Below are 21,754 nucleotides of genomic sequence, written 5' to 3'. Positions count from 1 at the left end.
ACTATATTTTTGTTTAATGATAGTCAGACTTGGGAAAATACACACTTTTAGAAGAGACACCTACTCAGATACTAGATGCCTTGGTAGAAGACTACAATTCAGAGCAGTTAGGTCTTGGTAGAAGACTACATTCAGAACAGTTAGGTCTTGGTAGAAGACTCCCTTTTATAGTAGTGGGAATCATAGGGATTTCTAGGGTTTTTCAAACGTTTACAGTTGTTTTACAAACATGTTCATGCTTACAATTCATATACATTTTTAATACTACAGTTCATATACATACAAATATTTACATACAAATTAAGACACTAAAATACTTATGATCTCACCAGCTTCAAAGCTGATACTCGCTTTCAAAATTACTTGTATCCTCAGGTTATCATTAGACAGGTACCGATGCAAGGTTTAGAGAAGATGGAGCGTGTTCAAGACTCATCTTTCATTTTGTTTTATGCTTTAGTGTCTATTATAATTTGACAGAACACACTTGTATTAAAATTATATTATTAATGCAATGGATGATGTTGTTGCTTGTTTACTACTTTTCATTGTTGTGATATTGTACATGACGTCCTCCGCCCCAGAACGTTTCCGCCGTTCTTGGTTTTGGGGTGTGATAGAAACCCTCCTTTCGGGTCCGAAACCCACCTTCGCTTCTGTTACCTTCGGGCTAGAACCTTCGCACCTTCGGTCCCTCCTCCTTCCATTCACTCGGTTCTCACCTCCTAAGGGCCGAACCTCGTGGGTTCGCTTCCTTCTCCCGGTTTTCGACTACTTTCGCATCCTAAGCCTGTTTTTAACGTTTTTTATGGGATTTTTTCACCAAATTCATATTTTTACTATTTTAAACTCCCAGAAGTCATATTTTATTTATTTCTCAAGGATTTATTAATTTAAAATCATTATTTTATATTAAGAGGATAATTACCCCACAAGTGGGTCAAGTATGCACACTTGCCTTCCATGTGTCACCCTCTCACTTGCCACCTTATCCACATCACGCAAACCAATGCACACATCACTTTAAACTCACAACTTGCTCCAGCAACTCCTCTATATCAAGAAATCCTTGGAGGATTTCTTGATTTACTTGATCATTCCCACACTTTTCCACCTTTCTTACCACACAAAGAAGCTTATTTTCTCTCAACTTCCAGCCACTTTTGGAAGTGTTCTTGAGTTATTACTTCACTTTTTGGTATGTACTTCCTCTAAACTCAAGTGTTATTCCATGTTTTCATAACATCCTTGAATCATCTACACACATTCTAACGCCAAAGAATCGTTCTTAGGATTATCCAAGCTTTTACGTGTTCATCAAGTGTTCTTGATACTCCTTATCTTTGACCTTCCACTCTTCCAAGAATCACTAAAGGTGAGTTCATACCCCTACATTTTCTAGTTTTCTTTAGTTTTCAGGGGGGGATACAAGTTAAAACACCAAAACATATTTGAAACTTAACTTGACAACTTACAACATAAAAGTTGTGACCTGTTCACGAACTGTTTTACCCAACTTAAACTTAATATTTTTCAAAACTGTTCAATATGCAAATAGTTCAGGTTTATTCCTTTAAAATGACCATGTTCACATCTTCATACGATTTTTCTACAATTTTTTGTGATTTTTACAAAACTACCTATCACTGTAGTAACGAAATCAGACTAGGTTGTGAAAATGAATATTTTCACAATGGTTTGAGACCACCAAAAATTATAAGAAAATTTGTGAATATAGTAGACTCTTTTTACAAACTCTCTGAGTTTACGGATTTATTTTTTGACTAATGATGATTTTTCTATAAATAACCTAAAACGGTGACAGTTAAGTGTTAAAATGTTAAAACAAGTTTAAGAGTTATCCACACCTTGTAACATGTTGAGAAAGGTGTGTAAGATTTTATATTTAGCATTTTAAATGTCATTTTATTGAAATACAAGGTCATTCATAACAAGGTTTTATTTACAATAGAAAATATTTTGATAAAACTATAATAGATATAGTTTGGATGCCACAATTGGTAATACTATTGATTTACAAATCGAGCATTTTATTACAAACTACGTGAACGTGTTAATGATTAAATTTGTGAGACATTCATCTTCGGAGTACTCTTTAGTACTACAAAAAATTCCTGTAGTTATAGCCAGAATCTCTTGTAGGGAGAACGTGATAGTTGTATATAGATCTATATTGGGTTTGACAACCCGCACCTGAGCTGCTTGCAACAGCTAGACCGGCAGGTCTGGCGTGACAAGTGTCATAACATTCCGACGCTTGAAGAACGTCGAGTACGAGGTCTTCGAGTCATAGTATGGTTATAACAACTCACATGAGAAATTAACAAACACGCCGTTCACAGGGAATTTAAGGATTTCACAAAAAAGAGTTTTATTTACATATGAAACCACATATAAGTATGATGATTTACTTACATATGCTAAGTCTTGGTTCGGTTAAGACTATAATAAATTTTTTTGAAAATATTGGATTTTCTGGAAACAAACTTATAACAAAACTTTAAGGAACAACATTCATTTTTCATTCATAAATTGCTTATGAACTCACCAACTTTAATGCTGATACTCTTTCAAAAACAACTTGTATTCTCAGGTAAACAGTAATACAGGTAATCACAAGACTTTTTGAAGACAAGACACTAATGCGTAGATTTCTTTTGAACTATTTTGACATCATATGTAATTTATTTGGAAACATGTATTTTGCAATGATGTAACCTTTTAAATTATATTTTAATGGTTGTGTTTACTTTCTTCACTATGGTTATGATACTGAGCATGACATCCTCCACCCCCGAACGTTTCCGCCGTTCCGGTTTGGGGGTGTGACACTCAGGATGACAGATGCGTGATTAAGCAAGTAAGCAACCAGCTTACCAGGAGGCGTGAGGAGTGGTCGGTGGGGAGACATAGACAGACTAATCTTTCAGAAGAGGGTCTTGCATGTGTGTGTGTATATATATTAGTTGATTTATTAATTCTATATCAAAATGCGAAAATTAAAAATATAACATATATGATGACTATAAAGTAGCTTCGATAAGCAAACCTCTTGATTTAAAATTGACAATTCCAAAATTATTTCATATGCACTAAAGGGTAATGGTGTATTGATAAGTTATAAGAGTGTTGCATAAAGCACTCGTGACAAAGGTAATGGTGTATAGATAAGTTTTAAGAGTGTTGCATAGTTTCATCAAAATATATGATTGATTGAAGATCTCACCCGATAAGTTTTAAGAGTGTTGCATGGTTTCATCAAAATATATGATTGATTGCAGATCTCACCTGTGGCCTAACTTTAATTTGCTAATTTCTTTTAATTTGCTAGTTTGTTTTTAGGAAACACCAAATAGTGGAATATAAATAACTAGAAGAATGGTCAATTTCACAAACCTTAAGAGTGATAGAAATCGTCCCTAAGGAGGGAAGGAAAAATGGTTGACGAAACTTCAAGCCAAAGTGCAAGGAAGAATGAAATTCATAAGACCATATTTATAGTCTTGGATGCCTTCTTAGGTTATGTACTCCTTCCCATGTGGGATGAAATACCTAGAACGAATTTCACTAATTTCCCATGTAGGATGGAGTGATTTTCATCTAGGAATGGCAACGAGGCGGGTTCGGGGCGGGACATGGTTTTCCGAACCCGTCCCGATATCTTTCCGGTATCTTATCGGGGCACCCCATTGGGTTTCGGGTATCTTATCGGGTTTACAATACTTTATAACAAAATCTTTATTCCGTTTTAGGGTACCCCGATATCTTATAAAAAATACATGTTCTAGCCTCTCTTTTATATTAAAAATATGATGCATCACTCTAATAAAATAATTTGGACGTTATATTAAAAATTATTTGATTTAAGTTTAGTGTAATACGTCAAAACATAAAAAAATGATCATTCACACCAGATTGTTAATAACAAAAATGATTGTCCACAATAAGTATTTTATCTTTGAACGCGTGCAATTAATATCAAAAGGTTTCGATAATTATATATATATATATATATATATATATATATATATATATATATATATATATATATAATCGGGGTGGGGCAAGTCGGGGAGAGGATAACCCACTCCCTGCCCCGAACCCGATAAAAAACCCGATAACAATCCGAAATGGCTGGGTTTCCCCGTTGGGTTTGCACTTTTTTTTCATCCCTATTTTTATCTAACCATAATTCCACAAGGGTTCTGGAACATCCTGATCAATCAACTATTGATTAATTGAATATTCAACCATTTGATTAATTAAGCTGTTAATTAATTCTCAAAATATATTTATGATTAGTTTCTAATTAATTATTAACCATAATAATTAATAAACAAATTTCTCATTTATTTATTTTACTTAATTTGAGTCTTGAAGACAACCTAAAAATACCCTCTTATTATTAAAAATATTATCAATAGTTAATAACCTTAAACACATTTTCCTACATAACACAACCCGAGTCCTCCCGTGGTACTGACCTGCATGTTGCCCACCACAATATCTCTTATTCTCTCCTGCAGGTTAAATCTACCACGACCAAAATCACTTTAGGGTGTATATCGGGTTTGTTGTAGAAAGAAGGTTGAAGACAATGGTGCCGAAGTGGTTTGTAAAGAGTATTTCGGACAACCTAAGGTGCTGTTTGTTTTTTCGAAGCGAAAATTCATGAAGTCTGCAGACCACCTCTGCAATCCTCTGTAGCAGAAGAGGTGGAACAAACGGCTGCAGACTGCTGCAGTAAACTAAAATTTAAATAAACTAATTTTATAAACTGAAAATAGTTCTCAACATTGAAATTTAATAATTCTAGCATTAAAACATTGAAATAATATAAACAAGAACATGTAAAAAACAAAAATATAAATTAAAAAAAAAACTTAAAAAAATATAAAAGAGGCTAATAGTTTTATTCTAGAAAAAAAAAACTAATTTTAAAAAACATTAAAAAAGAAAATTATAAAAAAAATTAAGAAAGTATTGCAAACGTTGTCTACAAAGTTCGTAAAAAATTACACACATTAAAAAAGATATAACTGAAATTGAAAATATTATTAATAAAACGGTAAAAAAACATTAAAAAAAACAAATTAAAAAATCATTGAAATTATAAAAATAAATTGTATCACATCCGTAAATAAAAATTTAAGAAAATCAAAGTTTAAAAAAAAAATTAAAAAAAAAAGTTATATAAAAATTCTTAAAAAAACACTTCGAAAAAATGAAAGCTGAAGAGGTTAGAAGAGGCAAGTCAAGTGCTGCGCCACGCAGCACACGCGCAGAAGTTTTGTAGTTTGAAGTCTTCCAAAAAAACAAACTGTTGCGAGAGGGAAAGTGTTGCGCGTGTGCTGCGTCACGCAACAATAAGTGGTTTAAAGAGGTTTTTATAAAAAAACAATAACGCTAAAATCGAAAGTCTTATCAGGTTTATTTATTTATTTATTTTATAAGTTAAAAACAAAATCTTTCTTTTGCTATATCTATTTTTCAAGTGTTCGACTAGCACGTGTAACGAGGCGACGAGCCATTGTTGAACCAACGGCCACTTTAATCTAGCTTCCGATTCCAACCTCTCTCTCCCCCTCTCTCTCTCTCTCTCTCTCCACCGTCTCGAAAACTACAACTTATGGCAGCTCCGGTGGCCGAAGAAGACAGCTTCGCCGTAGGATATTCCAATCCTCCTCTTGCAAAAAACTACTTGGGAAGCCCCAATTCTGCAGAAGACTACAGTATTTTCGCTCAGTTGACGAAAACCTCAAATACTGGTCATAATGATCCATATACTCCTTCATCGGTACCTCTCATCTCTTCTCGTTGAATGTTCATCATCAAAATTTCAATGTATGCTGGAAATCAGTTAGTTAACACTGGATCTAATTGTGTTTCGACAGTCTAAACGGAGAAAGTCGAAGCCGATCAGATTTGAGGACCCTCCGACTGAGGTAGAGACGGAACGTCTGCCTCCGAAGATCAAGATCGTAAGAAGTTGCTTGAATTTCACACTCTAGATCACACTTTATTAAATTTTGAATAGTACCTAATTGGATCCGAGAAAAAATTGGGGTAAAAGGAAAATCTCTTTAACTTTTGTTGAAAAAATGTTTGGAATAACATAAATTCCTCTATTTAGCTACGAACACAAAGCATATTACTGTTTAGGGTTTTAGCGATCATATATACAGTGAAATTTAACCATTCTTTCTACATTCCATGAAGTTCACAGTTTTCGATTTCATCAACAGGTAGTAAACAATACTCCAATCCCATCTTCGAGGTCAGTTTTGATTTGCAGCTCTTGTATCTTGCTATGTAAAATCAGAAAATGATGGTTTTGACATGCAGTTTGAAGAAAAGAAAGTCTCCTACTAAAGGCTCCAAATCTCCAACTCCATCAACACCTGCAATGATTCTTGCAGAGGAGTTTCAATCAAGCCTTGGAACCGAGTTTCCCAGCTGTATAAAGCTGATGATTAGAACAAATGTCACCTATGGTTTTTGGATGGTAATCCCTCTTTCTTTAACCAATAAACAAAATATGATAACAATATGCTTACCCCCTCCCCCCCCCCCCCCCCCCCCTCCCTTAGGGGCTTCCATTACCATTCTGCAGATCATTTCTACCAAAACAAGACTGTATAATGATACTTGAAGATGAAATTGGGGAAAAATGGGAAGTCAAATATATCGCAAACAAAAATGGGCTTAGTGCAGGGTGGAAAATTTTTGTGGTTGCACATGACTTGATTGAAGGAGATGTTTTGGTGTTTCGTTTAATCGAAAGTTATAAATTGAAGGTAACATCATCATCCCATGATCTGATATTCTGATTCAACAACAAGATTGAAAAAATATAAACAATCATTTAATTTTTAATCTCAATTCATGCTTTTGTAGATTTACATTATAAAAGCAAGTGAACCCAATGAAGTTGATGGTGCTATTGGTCCTTTGAATTTGGAGCCCCAAGAAAATGAAACCGAATTCCCCCCAGGTAAATAATACAACTACTTTAAAAAAAAAAAACTTTTTTTTTTCACATGGAAAAAAAACATTCTTTTTGCTAAATGGACCCTACCATTTTCATCATTTATATGATTAACCCTACATTTCAAGACCAAATTACAAACTTGTAAGTGTTACGGATTTAGTCCCTGTATTTTACTCAAAATCACAACTTTGGACCAATGTTATTTCCCAAAAAACTCGCATTTCATCTTCAGAGGGACTAAATCCGCAACAAAAATCAAACAGAAGGACGACTTAAAGAATAAAAAAACTAGACTAAACTCGCAAATTTGAGTAAACCACGGGGACTAAATTTGTAATTTAGTTAAACTACATTTTGTTGTGATAAACAGATACTCCCCCACCTAAAACAAAGAAACACAAACACGTGGAGGTCCTCGACCCACTTCCTATAAACATGGTCATAAAGAAGGACAAAAAGTCAACCCTAGTCAAACCGATCGAAGTTCTAGAACATTCCGGAACCAACAGCGAAGAAATCGGATCAGAAGTTCTAGAACCTTTCACATCAATCGAAGACCTAAAATCCTTCGACCACTTCCGAATAAAAGTCAACGGTCAATGCATTGACTCGGAGCTTCCGGAAGAAGTCAAACTCGGTTACTACAAACTCTGCATTCACAAAAAACAAATCCTTCACGATTGCATTCGCGAGAATATTTACGATAAACTTGTGGTGGGAATGATTGGGGAGACTGTAACAATTGCAAAAGAGATCAAGAACTGCAAGCTCACGATAAGTAAGGAGGAGCTCGAAGCGTGGGATAATTCCTTGAAGTCTTTTGAGATTTTGGGGATGAAAGTTGGGTTTTTGAGGGAGAAAATACGGACGCTTGTGGGGCTTGTTTTTGAGTCGGAATTTGGGGTGGATGTGAAAAGATATGTGGAGGCGAAAAAAGAAGAGAAGGGAATTCAAGATGAGATAATGAAAGTTAAAGGGAAGCTTTTGGAGTTGAAGATTAAGGCGAGGAAATTTGAAGGGGAGTTGGGGGAGTTAAAAGATAAGGCGGAGAAGTATATGATGGAGTTTCGGGATGAGGTTGATGTGCCGTGGTAGGGTAGGGTAGGGTAGGTGGGAGGGTATTTTAGGGATTTTAGGTATGTTTGTTTGTTGTAAAAGCGTTGACTTAATTTAACTTGTAGATTGTAACTTTTTAGATTGTAAAAGTTGGGATGACTTGTGGACGAATTTACGCGGTTGTTATTTATGATGATGGGAAGAGTATTTTCGTCTTTTAGTTATGTTGTCTTGTAGTAGAAAATCGTTTTTGGAGTGTTGAACTTGTGATATGTGGTTGTTATTTATGATTGTGATGGAAAGGGTATTTTTGTCTTTTAATTATGTTGTCTTGTAGAAAATCGTTTTTGGAGTGTTGAACTTGTGATATGCGGTTGTTATTTATGATGATGATGATGGGAAGGGTATTTTTGTCTTTTAATTATGTTGCCTTGTAGTAGAAAATCGGTTTTTGGAGTGTTGAACTTGTGATATGCGAATGAATTAAGCAAATTTGTATTATTCCTTTGTGAAAAGTAGTAGCTTTTCTAGATTGATAAGTTTTTTAGGGTTATATTTTATCTTTTTGGATGAAATAAAAGGTTGAAAATTGTCTTGTTGACATCAATTTAAGTATCTCAAACGCAATAGTTATGTCAAGCTTTGTGATTCATTTCGAAATTGATTGTTTTTTTTTTGGTAAAAGATAAAAAAAAAAAAAAAAGTTAATACACAATCTAACTATAAGCGTTTTGGTTAAAAGTTAACATTTGATGTAATTTTTGTTGCAAAAACGCGGAAAAAAATCTTTTGAATAACTCCATTTTAACTATTATTATTATTATTCTATTCGAGTAAAACAATTAGCATGATTATGAATGTATGAATATATAGCTAAAGACAAAATTACAAAAATGGTCCCTGTGGTTTGGCAAAAATCACAAAGTCAGTTCCTGCTAATTTTTTTTTATGTAAATGATCATTGTGGTTTGTAAAACTTGCAAAGATGGCCCTTTTTACTAACACCGTTAGTGTTCAGCCGTTAGGGACTGAATCTGAAAGGATATTTTCGTCTTTTTAAGTTTAAAGGGGCTGAATTCGTGATATTTTAAAAACCACAGGGACCATTTTTGAAGTTTGTTTGGAAAAATAAATTAATTAGCTAAAGAAGTTAGGAAGAATCCAGCCGTTAGGGACTGAATCTGAAAGGGTATTTTCATCTTTTTAAGTTTAAAGGGGCTGAATTCGTGATATTTTAAAAACCACAGGGACCATTTTTGAAGTTTGTTTGGAAAAATAAATTAATTAGCTAAAGAAGTTAGGAAGAATCCAACACACAACCTCCCTTTTGCATTCCCAAGCATTAACCACTAAAGTTAAATGCTCACATGGTTATATTCTCCTAAAACCGGTATATATTATAGCGAAAACGTTAATACATAAATAAAAAATGAATAAAAAAACATTTTTTTACATAATTTTTTTCAAATAAAACAAAAATGTATTTTAGTCGTATTATAAAAAAAATAGTTTCTTACAAACAATTTGTATGTATTTTTTTGTATTTATTTTACGTAAAAAATATTTTTTTATGTATTTAAAAAATACGTTTTCATATAAAACATATGTTTTCGTACATGGTTTTTTTATGTCAAGAGTAGTATTGATTATCGTTATTTCAAAAAGATATATCACTATTTCTTTTCAACTTCATTTTAACCATACGATTTAGAACTTACGATTAAAATGAAATACGTATTTTAAATAAGATATATAATCGAATAGTTTTTTTTTTATATTTTTTTAAATACATATAACCCAAAAGCGGTTTTCAGAAAACCGATTTTCGATTAAATGTATTCAAAAAAGATGAAATACGTATTTTAAATAAGATGAAATACGTATGGTTAAAATGAAGATGAAAATAAATAGTGATATATCTTTTTAAAATAACGATAATCAATACTACTCTTGACATAAAAAAAACGTGTACGAAAACATATGTTTTATATGAAAACATATTTTTAAATACATAAATAAAATATTTTTTACGTAAAATAAATACATAAAAATACATACAAATTGTTTGTAAGAAACTATTTTTTTATAATACGACTAAAATACATTTTTGTTTTATTTGAAAATATTTATATACAAAAAATCTTTTTTTATTTATTTTTTATTTATGTATTAACGTTTTCGTTATATTATATAACGGTTTTAGGAAATTACAACCATGTGAGCATTTAGCTTTAGTGGTTAATGCTTGGGAATGTAAAGGGGAGGTTGTGTGTTCAATTCTTTCCAACTTCTTTTACCCAATTAATTTATTTTTCCAAACAAACTTCAAAAATAGTCCCTGTGGTTTTTAAAATGTCACGAATTCAGCTCCTTTATACTTGAAAAGATGAAAATGCCCTTTCAGATTCAGTCTCTAACGGCTGAATACTAACGGTGTTAGTAAAAAGGGTCATCTTTGCAAGTTTTACAAACCACAAGGATCATTTACATCAAAAAAAATTAGTAGGAACTGACTTTATAACTTTTGACAAACCATAGGGACTATTTTTGTAATTTTGTCATAGCTAAAATATTTTGTGTAAATATATACATAAAAAATATAAGAAAACAATATTAGTGGTACAAAGTATAATGGTGACTATATATCTTTCGGAAACTCATAAAACACAAGAGGTGGATGTTAATTAATGGGAAAATGATATTTTATATTTTTGGTTTTGTATACTTTCTAATGATCGGTTATTGCAGATTATGGCCGGCTACTCCATGTTAAGTTTTCATTTTGTATACATTTAGTATTTAATGTTTTTTTTGCTGCAAAATAAGTCCTTATTGTTTTTATTGACACTAAGTTCTTATGATCGTTTTTTTGGTTTTGCTCATATAACATCCTATGTGGGTCAATCATTAATAAGGTGTTCTCATACGTGGTTTATCCCTCTCTTATATCAGTAACCTAATTCACGTATCGGTCAAATATTGTTGATGTCCTAGTTTTCTCTAGGAATATGTCTTAAGCTTTAGTTTGACCATTTTCAACAAATAGGTTTTTTGTTCTTTTCAATTTGACTCCAAAATTTAAAGATGAGCTTGAAACTATTAAATAGGTGGTTTAATCATGTATTGGAACACTTTATTAATCAATATCCCAAACATGATGTCATGTGAGTAAAACTTGAAGAAACTTATCATAAAAACTGAATGTATAAAAAATAACAATGATTTATTTTACAAAAATAAACAAATAAATAAATTAAAAACTAAATGTGTACAGACTGAGAACTTAATCTGCAGTAATCGGTCATAAGGATTAGATGTATACAAAAACAAGAAGTTCAAGGGCTTATTTTACAAAAAAAAAAAACAATAATGACTAAACATGTATAAACCAAAAAACTATATTACTTTTTAAGTCATTTTCCCTTAATTAATCTCACCCCTTGTCATATACTCATGTAGTTACCGGTTCAAACAATAGAGTGGGGAAGGATGATAGTCCTTTGATGGAAGATGTCATCAAATTCCAAATCTGATGATTTTTTGGTAGACAAAAACAATAAAAACTTGGTTGTGTTAGATAATTTGAAGGACATTTTTTGATTCTTCCAAACCTTTCTAGTATGTGTAAAAAAAGGATATTTAGATGTGGATTTGAGGTATGTTGACCAATTGAAGATCTTTGGGTGTTGTTTGAGTTTGCTAATTCCCGGGCATGTTAGAGCAAAAAATGATAGTTTGGTGTTGGAAGATCAAATGTTAGGACCGAAGGAAATGCAGTTGGAGTTGAAGAAATATGATGAAAATACTAGTTTGAAGTATGAAAAATAAAAGTTTGCAAATGTTATCTTACTTATGTTGTTTTGGCCATGACGATAGTAGTTTTCACGATATCTATTGTAAAATTTATTTTGTAATACTGAGATGGATTTGCTATAATTAGTAGATTATTAAAAGTTATTATCTTCATAAATAACTATGGTTATAATAGAGAATAAATAGATAATCAACAAACAACACAACATGATAAATGGTGTGGCATAACTCGTGAGCGACTTTCCAACATGGAACACTAACTTGACTTTGCTTCTTCTTGGGGTAATTTCCCTAAGAAGAAGTTGATCCTCATTTCAATCTTGTATCACATGATTTGGTACATTTGGATGACAAGGAACAACAAGGCATTCAACAAGGTGATTACGACTTTGACAAAGATCGCGGATGATATTATTTCCCAATTGTTTTCGTGGTTTAAATGCCGAAGCTTTAATTCGTGTGGTAGTTGGATTGATTGGTGTATTTCACCTTTTAACTTTTGTTAAGCATGTTATTTGTAATCTCATTGTACCTTGCCCATGATCTAGTCATTTGCTAATCATGTGGCTTTTTAATATATTTATTGTTTCTAAAAAAAAAAGATAAATATTTCATTAGACTAGAAAACAAATTGTTACATTACAAAGATTACATAAAAATTTCAACAAACATGACAAATAAGTTAAAAATCAATGACTAACAGTAAGAGATGGCAACACTTGGTAGTGTTAGAAAAAGGGATGAATAGATTGCTTGGATTCTCTGAAAGTCGTGATTCACTATCAAATTGAAGTATTTCGATGGTACATACCGAACACTCAATTGGATGAAATTCAGAGAATGTATATGAAAATGTTCTTCAACATGTACCAGAATATTGACCAAAAAACGGATATATCAATCCTGTCTGAAAACTGTCAACAGACAGTTACAAACTGTCATAAAACTACCAAACTGTCATTAAACGGATGTCATGGAATAAAGGGTCAACTTTCTAAAATTGGATTTTTCCCAGCCAGGGGCTCTGCCCCTTGGACCCCGCCAGGGGCTGCCGCCCCTGGGACCCCGCTCCCAGGGGCGCTACCCCCGGACCCCCGTTCGTTTAGGGGCTTCGCCCCTAAATAGCAATGTACTTTAAATCTTGAAAAACTTGAACAAGTGTGCACTTCTACACCATCCTAACTTATTCAATATTCAACAAGATCACTTTTTGTCAACAAATTTAATCCTATTACACTTAAATAATATTTGATGATATAAAATCACCAACAGATAGAATGTAAATATATATGTTTCTTAAGTCACCACCTTTATCGATGTATTAAAATGCTTAATAAATATGTAACAACTGATTCTTTAATAGGCGGTAAATGAATATGAAGCATAAAAAATATATATTCATTTTTTTTATCAGTATTAACATGATCACATATGAAGAGGTAAATGAATAGTACGTCATCGAAGACCCTCTTCAATCGATAGTGTGATCCTTTGTAGATGTTAATTCACACTAAGACTACATGTACATTAATCATTATAAGTTGCTTGGTTGTCTTTTTGTGCAGTGAAAATTTTTTATAGCTAGTTATTCATTAAAATGAAAATGGATTCCTACATGTCCGCATTTTCTTTTAAGTTATTTGTTTACATTCTCTATATTTAAATCAAAACAATAAAAAACAAAAAAAATATTATTGGTGATTTTGTAAAATAAGAAAGATGTAAAATATGTAAAAGCAAAGATAATTTATGAATTTATTTGAATATAATTCATGATATTTGCGTTATGATGATCATAAAAGCAAAAACATAAAAATTAGAACTTAAATATCATGGCCCACTGCAAATCTTGTTCTACCGAATTTTAGCATAAAATAATAATTCAACACATAGTGTGAAGAAAATTACGTATCTACCCTTTTATGATTATCTTTTTGTTTTCTGTTATCTAGTGTTTATCCTAGTTCTTATCTGGGATAACTTATTTTTAATTCAAACTTATGTATATATATGTTTTGAACGATTGGAATGAACAAAATGAGAAAATCACAGGAACCGATTTGGTTCTTGTTAAAGAGTCTACTTTTCGTTTCTTTATGGTATCAGAGCTAGTCTTCTGATCTGCTGAGTTTCCGTTCCAAAGGTCTCCATGACCGGATCTGAAGATGTCTCAACTAGTGGTAAAGACAAGGCTACAACTCCATCTTTTGATCCTGATTCTCCTTACCACATTCATCCCATTGATTATCCACGCCATATGCATGTGAATGATAGTTTGAATGACAACAACTATGCAGACTGGTCCCGTGAGATGAATGACTTTCTTGTTGCCAAAAATAGGATTGGTTTCATTGATGGAACCATTCCAAAACTAGAAGGAGATCAACCAGAATACAGAGCATGGCAACGTAGTGATGCAATCATTAAAGGGTGGATTACCACAACTATGGAGAAGGATATTAGAAATAGTGTGAAGTATGCAACAACAGTTCAGTAGATTTGGGAAGATCTTCAAGAGAGATTCGGAAAAGAAAGTGCCCCGAGAGCATATGAACTCAAACGAACTCTGACCAATATGCGACAAGACAAACACTCAGTCTCGTCCTACTTCACAATGATGAGAGTAGTATGGGATGAAATTGAATCAATTTCCCCCTTACCTAAGTGCAACTGCGGCAATTGCACATGCAATTTGGGGAAAAGACTTGTAGAGGCTAAAGAAAAGAAATGCATATATGAGTTATTAATGGGCCTTGATGAGTCTTTTGGAACCATAAAAACCCAAATACTTAGCACTAAGCCTATACTAAGTTTGGGAACGGTGTATCATCTGGTGGCTGAGGACGAACAACAGAAGAACATCTTTGCCACAAGAAAACCTACAATGGTTGTCGAAGTTGCTGTGTTTCAAGTTCGGGGATCGCAAAACCTTGATAGCAACCATTCTGAAAAGCGCATCAATCATGAATGCCTGAAGTGTAAGCATTGCAATAAAGTTGGACATACTATAGAAGGGTGTTTTGAAAAAAAATGGGTATCCTGATTGGTTGGAGACTCGACAACGAAAACCAACCGGTGATCAAAAGAAGGCAAAGCCGAGGCCAAGGGCAGCAACTGTTGGAATTAAGGTCAACCCAATACCTGGGATGAATGTGGAACAATACAGGAAACTACTACAACAATTGAATGATAGTCCTAAGCTAGAGGTCAAGATGATTGGTAAGATTGACTTTTGCTAACCATAGGTCATCGATTTCGGTGCCACAAAACATATAGCTTGTAATGATTCCATTTTGTTCCTTTTAACATAGAAAACGGTGATAATGTTCTTGTTGAGGGATTTAGGAGTGCTTGTTTGCCGAGTAACATGAAAGTCAATGATTTTCTTTACATACCAAATTTTAAGTGCAATCTCTTATCAGTTAGCAAGATTACCAAGAACAACAATTGCTTTATAACATTTTTCCAGGATTTTTGTTATATACATGACTTACATTCGAGGAAGCAGATTGGCATGGGGAAATGTAGGAATGGTCTATACAACATGGAAGAGGTGGATGCTAGAATCAAGGAGATGGTTGTCAAAGTAGACACTGAGATCTGGCACAAGAGGTTAGGACATGCTTCAAATTCTAGACTTCAACATATTAGTTTTATAAATAGCTTAGCAAATATAGATCATTGTGATTCTTGAATTCCAGCAAAACAAACCAGATTGCCTTTTCAAACTAGTTCTATTAAAACTTCTACACCGTTTGATCTCACTCATTGTGATATATGGGGAGGTTACCGTGTTCCATCTTTTTCGGGGGCACAATATTTACTAACTATTGTTGACGACTATAGTCGTTCAACATGGGTATAACTGTTAAAACATAAATCATAGGCAAGTCACAACTTAATTGTCTTTTACAAGTTGGCTGAGACACAATTTGAACAGATAATAAAAAGGATTAGGAGTGATAACAGTGGCGAATTTTGTTGGATTTGTGTCTATGTCCATAACTATATTTGGTATGTACTTGACCCGGTTGTAGCATGGTCCTTTTGGGTTGCCTTCACCTGGTCTAGCAGCACCACTATATAAGGGACCCCAGGGCATCCAAAATCGGCTACCAGAAGAACCCTAGAGTCCTTAGAGCCAATTTTGTGCCTCCATATCCTCTCTCCAAGATTATCCTTCTTGCCTTGGTGTTTGTGATCGATTAGAGGTATTACATTTGTGATACTAGGCTCTCAAAGCTTGAAGATTCTTGCAACATTCAAAAGGTAATCATCTAAACCTGTTATATATGTTATTTCGATTTTGACATGCTAGATCTAGGGTTTATAAGCATTGGATAATTTTGCATGTACAATAGAGAAACCTAAGTCCAAAGCTTTAGGGTTTTGCATGTGCACCATAGGATTAATATTTTGCTTAAAACCCATCAAATTTATCTAAAAAAATATGCTCAAATTTTATGCAGAACATGCCATTATCCTTGAAATGTCATGTATTCACACCCCACAACAAAATGGGGTTGTTGAAAGAAAGCATGAGCATTTACTTGAAATAACTAGAGCCCTTAGGTTCCAAGAAAGTCTTCCTATTGAGTTTTTGGGGGAATGTGTTCTAACCGCCACTTACATCATAAATAGATTGCCTTCTCAATCGGTCCAAAACAAGACACCATATGAAAATTTGTTTGGTAATAAGCCTCAATATGAATACATGAGGGTTTTTGGTTGTTTGGTATATGTCAAAGAGAATAAAGCTAGAAGGGATAAGTTTGAAGAAAGGGAGAGACCTTGTGTTTTCATTGGATATCCACAGGGGAAAAAGGGGTATCGTGTTTTGATATTAAGGACAAGAAGATTCTCGTTTCCAGAGACCTTAAGTTTATAGAGTGTGCTTTTCCTTTCCAAAGGATGGACGGAAATGATGGGAAGAATCACATAGAAAAGAAGGATTACATGGATACAAACCTACATTACGATCATATCAATCAGGTTGAAATGAGTCTTGGGATTTTAGATGGCTTTTTTGATCTTTCGGCCCAAAATAACCGATCGAGTAAGCCCAACAGCCCGCATTGTAGCCCAAACGTGAGTGTTGATCCAGAGACTGCCCAACATGATAAGCCAGAGATAGCTCACAATCGACGTCCAGAACGAACTCGCACTAAACCAACTCGTCTGCAAGATTTTGAAGTTGAATTGCCACCTTCTATAGACTATTCCCATTCCAATGACAATACAGCTTCTTCGACGGTACATCCCAATTCTCATTTTGTTTCTTATAAAAGTTTTACGAACTCACATAAAGCTTTTTTGGCTACCATCTCTTCATAAGATGAGCCAAAACATTATTACCAATCAGTTAGAAGTCAATGTTGGAGGGATGCAATGAAAAGGGAAGTCCAACCCCTTGAGAAAAATAACATGTGGACCTTGACAACCTTGCCTCCTGGGAAGAAAGCTATCGATTCAAAATGGGTATACAAAATTAAATACAAGCCATCTAGGGATGTTGAACGTTACAAAGTGAGACTCGTTGCAAAGGGTTTTACCCAAATTGAAGGAATAAACTTTCATGAGATGCTTGCACATGTGGCCAAACTTGTTGCTGTGAGAATTATTTTAGCAGTTGTTGTTCAGAAACAGTGGACCATTCATCAACTCGATGTAAATAACGCGTTTTTACATGGAGATTTGGATGAAGAGGTTTACATGAAAATTCCACATGGATTTGCAAAAGAAGGAGATACCAGAGTATGTCGCCTTCAAAAGTCGTTGTATGGTCTACGCCAAGCATCCAAAAACTTGTACAATAAATTTACTAAAGCTCTTCTCCATATCGGTTTTCAACATTCAAAGGCAGATCATTCCCTTTTTATTTTCAAACACAGGGACACGTATGTTTCGGCTCTCATCTATGTTGATGATGTTATTCTCTTAGGAAATAATGATTAGCATATGGCTAAAATAAAAGCCTTTCTTGATAGTCAATTTAGTATAAAAGATTTGGGGCCATTGAAATACTTTCTTGGTATTGAAGTAGCTCGAACGCCAGATGGAATTGTTCTCAGTTAAAGAAAATATACTTTGGATATACTTGTTGATTGTGGTTTAGAGGGTTGCAAACCAAGTTCCTTCCAAATGGAACAAAACCTCCGTCTCTCCACTGAAGATGGGTCTTTTTAGCGGATGAATGAAAGTATATGAGACTCATTAGACGACTCCTTTACTTACAAGTGACTCGACCTGATGTCACCTTTGCGGTCAACACTCTAAGCCAATTTGTTTCATCTCCTCGACAGACACATTGGGATGTTGCCTTATGTGTCTTACGTTATCTGAAAACTACACCTGGTCAAGGTATATTCCTTCCTTATGATAGTGACTTAACCCTGATTGTGTATAGTGAATTAGATTGGATTGGTTGTCCCTTCACGAGACACTCCAAAACTGGCTATTTTATCACTCTCGGGGGTGCTCCTATCTCGTGGAAAATGAAGAAACAGTATGTGGTATCTCGTTCTTCTGCTGAAGCTGAGTATGATCGGTCTATTGCGACTACCGTTAGCGAGATCTTGTGGCTTCGTTGGCTCCTGCAAGATTTAGAGGCTACTCAGAAAGGTCCTATGGAGCTTTATTGTGATAACCAAGCCACACACCACATTGAAAATATTCCCGTTTTTCATGAGCGTACCAAACATGTCGAAAGGGATTGCTATTTCGTTCGTGAACGGGTTGAATCTAGTGAAAATTTTCTAGCTGAGATACACACCAAAGATCAACTTGCTGATCTTTTCATTAAACCACTTGGGACTAATCGTTTTTGATTGTTACTTGGCAAGATAGGCGTTCAAAATCTTCACGCTCCATCTTGAGGGGGACTGAAGAAAATTACGTATCTACCCTTTTATGATTATCTCTTTGTTTTCTATTATATAGTGTTTATCCTAGTTCTTATTTGGGATAACTTATTTTTAATTCAAACTTATGTATATATATGTTTTGAACAATTGGAATGAACAGATTGAGAAAATCACAGGAACTGATTTGGTTCTTGTTAAAGAGTCTGCTTTTCGTTTCTTTATAGTGTAGATCAACACTCTTTCATATTCCAAAGGGGTGTAATGCTTTTTTTACGGTGATTCCGAAAGTTAGAGACCCGAAAACAACCTTGGATTTTAGACCTATTAGTCTTATTGGGTGCGAATATAAAACTATTGGTAAAACTTTGGCTAATAGGTTAGTGGAGGTGATTGACAGTCTTGTTAGTTCGGAGCAGTCAACCTTTATTAAAGGAAGACATATTCTTGATGGTCTATTTCTCCTCAATGAGGTGATGGCTAGGAGTAAATCTTATGGAAAGCCATTAATGATGTTCACAGTGGACTTTCAGATGGCTTATGATTCTCTTTCTTGGGAGTATATTCTTGAGATTATGCAGATTATGGGATTCGGTTCTCAATGTGTGGCTGGATTTTAGAGATGTTGAGATCTACTAAAGCGTTGGTTTTAGTTAACGGTTCTCCTACTGGCGAGTTTCAGATTTACCGAGGTTTGAGGCAGGGAGCTCCCCTCTCTCCATTTTTAGTTATTCTGGCCATGGAGGGTCTTCATGTGGCTTTATCTAGAGTTCGGGAGGCTGATATCTTTATTGGGATTTCTATTTCTAAGACTGAGTTGTCACACCTTCTTTATGCTAATGATGTCATGATTTTAGCTGATTGGGATCTTGAGAATGCAAACTGTATTATACGTATCCTCAGATGTTTTTATATGGCTTCGGGTCTTAGAATCAATTTACAAAAAATTAAATTGATTGGAGTTGGGGTTCCATATAATCAGGTCATTGAGATGACAGATATGATTGGTTGTAATCTAGCTGTGCCTCTTTTCATTCATCTAGGTATCCTGATTGGTCAGAATATGCCCCAGATCACTGCTTGGGATCCTTTGTTAGATTGGTTTCGGAGTAGATTATTGGGGTGGAAGGCTAAGAATCTATCCATTGGTGGTCGTATTACCTTCGTCAAATCTGTTTTGGGATCTCTCAGAAATTATTTGATGTCGATGTTTGTGACTCCTCTTTCTGTCATTTCCTCTTTAGAGGCTTTGAGGGCAATTTTTTTTCCTGGGGTGCAGACTTAGATGAGAAACGTATGCATTGGGTTCGATGGGATAGAGTCCTTGCGTCTAGAGGAGAGGGTGGGTTAGGTGTTGGTAGTTTGTTCTCTTATAATAGAGTTATGGATTTTCGGTGGTGATGGCGATTTTATCCTTCCCCCAGTTTATTATGGGTTCGTTTGATAAAATCTATTGATGGTATAGATGGTGCTTTTAGATCTTTGATACCTAAAAGATGGGTCAGCTTCAGGATAAAGGTCTTGATCTTCAGCCTATGTGTAACACCTGTGTTTATGGGCTTGTCGTTAATAGCAACGTATTAGTCTACGTTAACCTTTGTAACCCATTTTGAAATAATAAGAATGTATTATTTAAGTATTATATGTTTTGTGCTTACTTGTGTGGCTTAAATGAATTAAGAATAAAAAATAAGCATCAAAATAAAATAGTAGATAAAGCCGATATCTTTGGATAATGTTGTAGTTGTTGAAACGAGGTTTCCGAATATATAAAGAATGCCGAAATCCGAGTTATAACGAAGAAGTTATGATCTGTTAAAGTTTCGCGACAGAACCGGCACGACGCCAAATGACGTAAAATACGAATTTAAGATAGAACGATATCTAGCCTTAGTAATCTAAACGAAAGTTGAAGAGTTCATTAAACCAAGAGCGTGCATAAAAAGAACGCCCAAATCTAACTTCCTGTGAGGAAGTTATGATTTTATGAAGTTTCGACTTAGCAGTCTGCAGCCCGAATACTCGATTTGAGATCGAGTGGTTTTTAGCCGAAAAAATCTAAACGAGAATCGAAGATCTAGTGAAACGATAAAAAGATAGGCGAAAACGGACGTCGGATGAAGAAGTTATGAATTTATAACGGAGTTTTCCTATCCCGGCCTACTAAAAATAATATATAAGTAATATATATATATATATATATATATATATATATATATATATATATATATATATATATATATATATAATACTAAAAATAAATTCAAAATTAGCCAACGGATTCTAAACGAGAGTTGTATACCATAATCTCACCTACGCGTCAATATAAAGAACGTCGAAAACGGAGTTCGTATGCGAAAGTTATGAATTTCTGAAGTTCGGGGCGCGAAACCCCAAAACTGTCAGATACCACGACGTGGCAAGCAGTGCCACGACATGGCAAGTCTTCTGACACCTCCTCGATTCCCCCAGACGCAACTTGCGATGACGCATGCAGTGACGACCAAGCCCACGACATGGCAAGGCCAAATTTTGCCCTATAAATAAATTTAAAGTGCCAGCCATTTAGGGTTGCTATTTTCTCTCCTCTCTCTCCCATTCTACCTTGATTTACGTACAAAAAAGTACCCGCGAAGCCGCGGTATCATCCCGAGACCCGAAGCGAGTCCCGAAGCCTGAAGATCCTGAGAAAAAAAGAGTTTCCGAGCCGAAGCTCTGCCTGCGAGAAACCCGGTGTGTGAATATCTTCCAAATCTATCGAAGAATAATACTTCTGCAAGCCGTAGTGCTGTCTGATCATCTTCTGATCAAGTGAGTGTATATTCCTTTTCTTCTAACACATAGATATAAAGTATCTCCGAGTGTATACGTGCTATGTGTATATAGATATATATTATATGTTACTTGGAATGAATCTGTATATTTGGAAAGAGTATTAAATTATTATCTTATCAGTTTTTAAGTTGCATATGTATGCATATGTATATTGTTATCTACAAAATGTTGGGTAGAA

General features: G+C 34.4%; 3 protein-coding genes across 3 annotated transcripts; all 3 read left to right on the top strand.

Moving 5' to 3' along the window:
* Positions 1 to 5,520: 5,520 nt before the first annotated feature.
* LOC145043929 (B3 domain-containing protein Os01g0234100-like) lies at positions 5,521 to 8,288 on the top strand. Its single transcript, XM_078992701.1, has 7 exons — positions 5,521 to 5,818; positions 5,916 to 6,002; positions 6,267 to 6,298; positions 6,367 to 6,526; positions 6,612 to 6,818; positions 6,919 to 7,015; positions 7,383 to 8,288. The coding sequence occupies exons 1-7, from the start codon at positions 5,651 to 5,653 to the stop codon at positions 8,105 to 8,107; spliced, it is 1,476 nt and encodes a 491-aa protein (XP_078848827.1). The 5' UTR covers positions 5,521 to 5,650; the 3' UTR covers positions 8,108 to 8,288.
* Positions 8,289 to 14,030: 5,742 nt separating this feature from the next.
* Positions 14,031 to 14,378, top strand: LOC145040847 (uncharacterized). The gene has a single exon (XM_078988736.1). It carries the CDS (start codon positions 14,031 to 14,033, stop codon positions 14,376 to 14,378), a length of 348 nt encoding a protein of 115 aa, XP_078844862.1.
* A 5,102-nt stretch (positions 14,379 to 19,480) lies between these two features.
* Positions 19,481 to 20,026, top strand: LOC145040846 (uncharacterized). The gene has a single exon (XM_078988735.1). It carries the CDS (start codon positions 19,481 to 19,483, stop codon positions 20,024 to 20,026), a length of 546 nt encoding a protein of 181 aa, XP_078844861.1.
* The last annotated feature ends 1,728 nt before the right edge of the window (positions 20,027 to 21,754 follow it).

This window comes from Lactuca saligna, chromosome 4 (genome assembly GCF_052625555.1).
Source record: "Lactuca saligna cultivar CGN05327 chromosome 4, ASM5262555v1, whole genome shotgun sequence".
Classification (NCBI taxonomy): domain Eukaryota; kingdom Viridiplantae; phylum Streptophyta; class Magnoliopsida; order Asterales; family Asteraceae; genus Lactuca; species Lactuca saligna.
This window is presented reverse-complemented; position numbering and strand designations above follow the sequence as displayed.